At 23.8% G+C, this 7,500-nt stretch overlaps 5 protein-coding genes across 5 annotated transcripts in view; 2 read left to right on the top strand and 3 right to left on the bottom strand.

The window, feature by feature from the left end:
* The window catches only part of DDB_G0287725 (hypothetical protein), a gene marked incomplete at both ends in the record, with an annotated part of 1,827 nt that extends 939 nt beyond the window's left edge, over positions 1-888 (bottom strand). The window contains 2 exons of the mRNA XM_631918.1: positions 1-256; positions 368-888. The exon at positions 1-256 is cut by the window's left edge and continues 939 nt beyond it. Of these exons, the coding sequence (XP_637010.1) occupies positions 1-256; positions 368-888 (777 nt within the window). The remainder of the gene's footprint in view (positions 257-367) is intronic.
* A 570-nt stretch (positions 889-1,458) lies between these two features.
* On the top strand, positions 1,459-4,356 carry DDB_G0287723 (hypothetical protein; the record flags this gene model as incomplete). The annotated part of the gene is made up of 2 exons (XM_631917.1): positions 1,459-1,471; positions 1,574-4,356. The coding sequence occupies 2 exons, from the start codon at positions 1,459-1,461 to the stop codon at positions 4,354-4,356; spliced, it is 2,796 nt and encodes a 931-aa protein (XP_637009.1).
* Positions 4,357-4,562: 206 nt separating this feature from the next.
* Positions 4,563-5,603, bottom strand: DDB_G0287721 (hypothetical protein; the record flags this gene model as incomplete). Its single annotated transcript, XM_631916.1, has 1 exon — positions 4,563-5,603. The coding sequence occupies one exon, from the start codon at positions 5,601-5,603 to the stop codon at positions 4,563-4,565; it is 1,041 nt and encodes a 346-aa protein (XP_637008.1).
* A 1,147-nt stretch (positions 5,604-6,750) lies between these two features.
* DDB_G0287719 (hypothetical protein) lies at positions 6,751-7,036 on the top strand (the record flags this gene model as incomplete). The annotated part of the gene is made up of 2 exons (XM_631915.1): positions 6,751-6,763; positions 6,870-7,036. The coding sequence occupies 2 exons, from the start codon at positions 6,751-6,753 to the stop codon at positions 7,034-7,036; spliced, it is 180 nt and encodes a 59-aa protein (XP_637007.1).
* Positions 7,037-7,311: 275 nt separating this feature from the next.
* The window catches only part of DDB_G0287717 (hypothetical protein), a gene marked incomplete at both ends in the record, with an annotated part of 1,206 nt that continues 1,017 nt past the window's right edge, over positions 7,312-7,500 (bottom strand). The window contains one exon of the mRNA XM_631914.1: positions 7,312-7,500. This exon is cut by the window's right edge and continues 1,017 nt beyond it. Within this exon, the coding sequence (XP_637006.1) occupies positions 7,312-7,500 (189 nt within the window).

Genomic DNA, 7,500 nt, shown 5'->3' with positions numbered 1-7,500 from the left:
AATATTTGATTTGTTTTCAGATAATGACTTAAATGAATTTGGTGCTTGAAGTAATGAACAATATGATAGAAACAATGATTGTAAATTTGAAAATTTTGAGATATGCTCTAATCCATCCTTTGAAATTTCATGGCAATGATTAAGTTTTAATGATGTTAAACTCTTTAAATCTTTGAAATATTCCAAATCTTTATTGGTAATATTGGTTTTTGATAATATTAATTCTTTTAAATTAATTAATTCTTTACCAATATTTCTAAAAAAAAAAAAAAAAAAAAAAAAAAAAATTTATTTTTGTTAAATTTTTTTTATTATTTATTTATTTATTTATTTATTTTTATTTTTTTTATTTAAAAATACTGCTTACTTATAACCAATAGATGACATACTAGAACAACCTCTTAAATTAAGAGATACTAATGATTTTGAAATATTATAGGTATTGGTAATAGTTGTACAATCGACCAATGTACAATATGATATATTTAATTCTTTTAAATTTTTGAAACAATTTAAAAATTTAAATAATGATGAATCAATTATTTTCGGTTGGAATGATAAATTTAATTTTATTAAACTAAAATATAAACTCTTGGATGTATTATTATCATTATCAATTATTAATTGGTTAAATTTCTTATTAAATTCAATTCCTTGTTCATTTCTAAGATTTAAGTGATTTATATTTGAATCTAAAATAAGATCAAACGTTTGATTATTAAATCCCCAATGTTCTATTTCCTTTAATCTATTCAAAATATCCTCTAATAAATCGGGTGTTAAATTTTGAATACCATGTTTTAAGAATTTATTATCATTTTCATCTGCTGTTTCACTTTTTATCACTGAAATGATTTCACTAATACAAATATTTCTTAAACTTCCCATGGTGAAATTTCTTTGTTTTTTTTATTTTAATTAAAATAATTAAAAAAAAAAAAAAAAAAAAAAAAAAGAAAGAAAAAAAAAAAAAAAAAAAAAAAAAAAAATTATTTTAATACGAACGATAATTTATTTGTATTTAAATGTGTGTATGTGTGTGGGTGCGTTTTGAAAAATAGAAAGGGAAATTAAAAAAAAAAAGAAAAGAGAAGAAAACTTTTTTTTTTTTTTTTTTTTTTGATTTATTATTTTTTTTGATTTATTATTTTTTTTGATTTATTTTTGAACTGATTTGAAAAAAAAAAAAAAAACGAACATCATGATTTTTTGATTTTTTTTTTTTTTTTTTGGGATCATCTCCTGGCAACAACTAATTTATTTTTTTTTATTTTTTTTTTATTTTTTTTTTTTTAATTTTTTTTTTTTATTTTTTATACAGAGTTCCTAATTTTTAATTTAAAATTTTTTTTATTTTTTTTATTTTTTTATTTTTTTATTTTTTTTATTTTTTTATTTTTTTTTTTTATTTTTTTTTTTATTTTTTATTTAATTTTATCACAAAGGTCCATTTTAAAAATGGGTTTAGCAGGTACAATAATTTTTAAATTAATTTATACTATATTTTTAAAAATCTAGTTTTTATTAATTTTTTAAAAAAAAAAAAAAAAAAAAAAAAAAAAAAAAATTGTAGGAGATTCACCATATGATTTTGGAGAAATTAAACCAGATGATTTAGATAAATCAATTACAAAATTTCAAAATATTTTATCAAATTGTATTAAAGATTTAGAAACTGATGGAGAAGAAATAATAAAATTAGTGAAAACATTAATTTTAACTCAATCACCAGGTGAAAGAACTACAGAATTCATAGAGGAATATTTGAAAAAGATTAGCAATCTAAGTAATACGGAAGCATTGAATGTATCAAGAGTGTTATCACATCTATTGAATTTAATTAATGTTGCAGAACAACATCATTTGGTTAGATCAGTTAGAGAATCATTCCTCAACAATGAAGATGATTTAAAGTATTCATGTGAGAATACCATTCAACAATTATTAAATCAAGGTCTTGACAAGGAGAGTGTTTACAATGCATTAATTCAACAAAAGATCGAACTTGTTTTAACGGCACATCCAACACAAATTATGAGACGTACTATAATTTCCAAGAATTCGGCAATGGGTGAAGCATTATCGTCATTGGATAATCAGCAATTGACAATGTTTGAACGTGAAGATTATGAAAAGAGATTGATTAGAGAAGTTGGTGGATCATGGTTAACCGATGAAGTTAGAAGATCAAAAGTTACTGTTGAAATGGAGGCACAAGGTGGTTTCTCTGTGATTGAACAAACACTTTGGCATGCATTACCAAAGTTTATCAAGATTTTAAATAGATGTTGTGTCAAATACTTGGGTAAAGAATTGCCACCAACTTTTGCAAATATTCATGTGGCATCATGGGTTGGAGGCGATAGAGATGGCAATCATAATGTAACCGCTGAGGTTACCAGACAAGTTAGTTACTTTTCAAGATGGATCGCTGCCACCTTGTATTATAAAGAGATTGACGCTTTGTTATTTGAATTATCAATGGTAAGACATAATAAAACTTTGGAGGAATTGGCACGTCATTCAATTGAAAAAAGATCTGGTACCGTTAAATTAAGATATCTAACAACCTTGTATAAGGAATTCAAGGAGGGCATACCAAGCAAAGAATGCTATCGTATCGTTATGGCAGAGTTACGTGATAAAATGTTGTTGACAAAAAGAAAGTATGAAGATTTGATCGCAGCCAAAAGTGATACTCAATATCTTCCAGGTGAAACCTTTGAAAATGCCGATGAAATTTTACAAGTACTTCAAGTTTGTTATGATTCATTGGTTGAGGTTGGTGCAAAGGAAGTTGCCGATGGCAGATTATTGGATAATATTAGACGTTTGAAATCATTTGGTTTAACACTCTCAAAGATGGATATTCGTCAAGAATCAACTAGACATTCCGATGTTATCAATTGTGTTACCGAATATCTTGGTTTAGGAACTTACAACGATTGGGATGAACCAAAGAAACAAGCTTTCCTCATTGGTGAACTAGAGAGTAAACGTCCATTGATCCCTCATGATTTACCATGTTCAAGTGAGGTTCGTGAAGTATTGGATACTTTTAAAGTTGCCGCATCATTACCAAATGGTTCATTGGGTGCCTATGTAATTTCAATGTGTAGAAATCCAAGTGACATCTTGGCCGTTCATTTGTTACAGAAAGCAGTTGGTAATAAAAATCCACAAAGAGTTGTACCATTGTTTGAAACAGCAGCAGATTTAGATTCTTCACCAAAAACAATGGAAGAACTTTTCCTTCAACAATGGTATCTTAAAAGCATTAATGGTGAACAAGAGATTATGTTGGGTTATTCGGATTCCGCTAAAGATAGTGGTAGATTTATGTCATGTTGGGAGTTATTTAAAGCTCAAGAGAGATTAGCATCATTAACAGAGAAATTCAATGTGAAATTAACTTTATTCCATGGTAGAGGTGGTACAGCTGCAAGAGGTGGTGGTAATTCACATGAGGGTATTATGTCACAACCTGGTGGTTCATTGAAATCAGCTTCCACCAGAGTTACAATTCAAGGTGAAATGATTGATTCTCATTATGGTCAAATTGGTGCATCCATTAGAAATTTCGAACTTTTCACAACTGCTCTCTTAAAGCAATCCCTAACTCCACCTCCTCCACCAAAGCAACGTTGGAGAGAAATTATGGAGCAACTTTCCATCACCTCTTGTAAAAAGTATAGATCAGTCGTAAGAGAGAATCCATCATTCATTCAATACTTTAGAACTTCAACAGTCCAACCTGAAATGGTCTACCTTAACATTGGTTCTCGTCCTGCCAAAAGAATAGCCGCAAAATCATTTGGATTGGAACATTTACGTGCTATTCCTTGGGTATTCAGTTTTTCACAAAATAGATTAAATTTACCAGTTTGGTTAGGTATTGAAGATGCAATTTTAGAGGCAAAAACAAAAGGATGGGGATCTGATATCAATGAAATGTACAAAGAATGGCCATTCTTTTCATCCACTATTGATTTGGTAGAGATGGTACTCTTGAAAACTGATCCTCAAATTTCATTACGTTACAATCAAATGTTAGTACCAGCTCAAGTTCAACCTTTAGGTATTGAAATGATTGATGAACTCACAAAAACTACAAATGCAATCTTGGAATTAACAAAACATAAAACTCTTCAACAAGATAATAAAATCCTTCAACATTTTGTTTCAATTCGTAGAACCTTTATGGATCCAATCAATTATATTCAAGTTGAAACCCTTAAAAGACTTCGTTCAACTCAAAAACCAGATGGAACAAATGATGATGCTGATCCAATATTAATTGATACTTTAATTATTACTTTTAATGGTATTTCTGCTGGTATGAAAAATACTGGTTAAATTATAATTATAAAATTTTAATAATCAATTAATTAATAATAATAAAAATAATAATAATAAAAATAATAATAATAGTTCTCCATTATTTCAAAGATGCGAAAAATAAATAAATTAAAAATTTAAAATATCTTGATATTTTTTTTGTTTATTTTTTTTGTTTATTTATTTTTATTTTTACATGTATATTATTTTAAAATTTATTATTTTTAAAATATAAAATAACGATTTGAATTAAATTTACATTCATCAATATCTTCACCAAATTCATAACCATGTTGATTTGCTAAAATTTTTACACCATTATAACTATATTCAGTATTGAAATGAGTATGACCAAAGATCCAAACAGAAATTGGTGGAGCTATAATATCGGAAAGGTCAGTACTAAATGCTTGACCGATTCTATCAGATTTTAGATATTTTGGATGTGATGTATAGGTTTGATTCTTTTGATCATTAAATTGTGGAGCATGGTGAGTCAAAACTATGCATGGTGGTTGTGGAATACCAGTGTTTTGATTTGCTGCAGGACCATATTTATCTCTAATACCAATATGATACTTTATGAAATTTACACCACATTTATGAAATCTATTTGTATCTGTGACGAGTAATCTTCTAGTTGAATCTGGTAAGCCTTCATCGCCACACATCTGCTCCAACGGTACACTGATAAGTCTATAGTCATTCAAACATCTCGAAACGTCAGGTTCGTGATCTTGGTCGACATATGACCATAATGTTGAGCCAATGATTTTGAATTCATCCAATTGGTATACTTGGTTATCTAAGAAATGCACATTTGAAAGGTTATTAACTGCAATGAGCTCTCTAATTTTATATACTATATCTGGAATGGAAACATCGGTTCTATTGTAATATTCGTGATTACCCGCAACATAAAATACTCTTTCATATTGATTCGAACAAAGTTTTAAAAATTCTAATAATAAATTCTCGTGAATGATCGGACTACCAATATCACCAACTAATGCTAAAAAGTATCTATGATTTGGTTTCTTTTCAAATTGGTATATCCCTTTCAAATTTTTCATTTTTTCTAAACTATCTCTCATCTCTAAATGTATATCCGATGCATATTTGAATACCCTAATTGGTTTAACATTACCATTTTCATCTTTTTCTTCACCAATTGCTTTATTTTGAATAGTTTTAGTTGGTTCTATAAATTCGGTTATTGTTGGTGTAATTTGAACCCCATTAAATATTTTATTTAAAAAATTCATTTTTATAAATCTAAAAAAAAAAAAAAAAAAAAAAAAAGAAAAAATTATTTAATTTATTGAAAGTGTGTTAAAAGAAATAAAAAAATAAATTTGAAAAAAAAAAAAAAAAAAAAATTTTGGGAAATACTCTTAATAAAATGAGTATATTTCAAAATTTTTTTTTTTTTTAACCCTAATTTAATAAGAAAAAATAATAAAAAAAAAATAAAAACAATTAAAATAATATCAAAAATGAAATTCAAAAATTTTAAAAAAAAAAAAAAAATGGTAATAAAATTTGGATTAGCATTTTAAGATTCATTTTTAAAAAATTAGAGATTAATTAATAAATTAAGACTTCTAATTTAAATTTTGATTAGATATTTTTAAAATTTATATTGGGAATTAGATTAAAAAAAAAAAAAATTAAATAAATGAAATAGATATATTATTAAATTAAATTAAATTAAAACAATGTTTTTTTTCCTTCATTTAATATAAATAATTAAAAAAAAAAAAAAAAAAATTGTTAATTATTTTTTTTTTTTATAAATTAAAAAAAATTAATATTTGAAAAATATTAATAAATTATAATATTTATTTTTAAAATTTTATTAAAATCTTTTAGATTAAAGTTTATTTTAAGAAATAAAAATAATAAATAAAATTTGGTGGTAATGAGTTGATTATTTTTTAATAATTAAATTTTAAAATATTAGAATGATTTTCTTTAATTTTTTTTTTTTTTTTTTTTTTCTTATTCAACTAGGGTTAAAAAAAAAAAAAAAAAAAAAAAAAAAAAATTAAAAATAATTATTAAAATAAAGCTGTGTTAACTAACAATGAAAATTAACAATACAGTTACACAAAAAACTACAATATAATTAATAGCAACATTATGAACGTTGATAAAAAATTAATATAAAAACTTATAAAAAAAAAATAAAAAATTAAAAAAATAAAAAATAAAGATCAAATAAAAGATTAAATCTAATTTAACAAAAATAGAAGAAAATAAAAAATAAATTTAATATAAGTAGTAGTGTCTTTTTAAAAAATAACCAAAAAAAAAAAAAAAAAAAAAAAAAACTATTTAATCCCCAATAATTAATTATTTATTTATTTTATATTTAAAAATAGAAATTTTTTTTAAAAGAAAACTAAAATAATGACTATCTTTAGTAAGTTTATAAAATAATTAATTCTAATTTTATAAATAAATAATTAATTAATTATTTCCTTTTTTTTTTTTTTTCATTTTTCTTTTTTTTTAAAATTTCCCAAAAGAAACATTAACAAATTTAAAAATAAATAACAATAATAACACCAATCAAGAAACCTTATCAAAAACATTTAAAAATGAAAAGTTAATACAATCCCAAAATGATAACCAAAAATGGATTATGCCAACTATTTATTACAGATACACTGTTGTTCAATTCCCATATATTTAAATTATAAAAAAAAATAAAAATAAAAATAAAAAAAAACACTTTTAAAATTAATAAATAAAATCGCTTTTTTTTTTTTTTTTTTTTTTGGTAAATCATGAAATTGAAGTTAATTTTAACCAATATCACTTTTTTTTTTTTTTTTTTTATTTACAATCTTTTTTTTTTTTTTTTTTTTTTAAAAAATGTTAAAACTAATTAAACTTTACTAAAATAAAAAAATGTTTAGATAAATTTTTTTTTTTTTTTTTTTTTTTTTTTTTTTTTTTTAAAATTTTTTAATAACTATCAAGTCCAGCTAATTTTCTTCCAAATTCATTTAAAATTGGTAAAGTAGTTTCATCGAATCTAAATTTTTCAACTCTTTCTTCATTACCATATGTTCTAGGAGTTCTTGGAAATAATTTAATATTTTCAGCAGCCCAATGAGAAGTCATACGTTTTGAATGAAAAGCTTGTTGTTTTTG

Source organism: Dictyostelium discoideum, assembly GCF_000004695.1.
Source record: "Dictyostelium discoideum AX4 chromosome 5 chromosome, whole genome shotgun sequence".
NCBI classification, from domain to species: Eukaryota; Evosea; class Eumycetozoa; order Dictyosteliales; family Dictyosteliaceae; genus Dictyostelium; species Dictyostelium discoideum.
The sequence above is the reverse complement of the archived record's forward strand: the minus strand, read 5'-3'. Positions and strand labels throughout refer to the sequence as shown.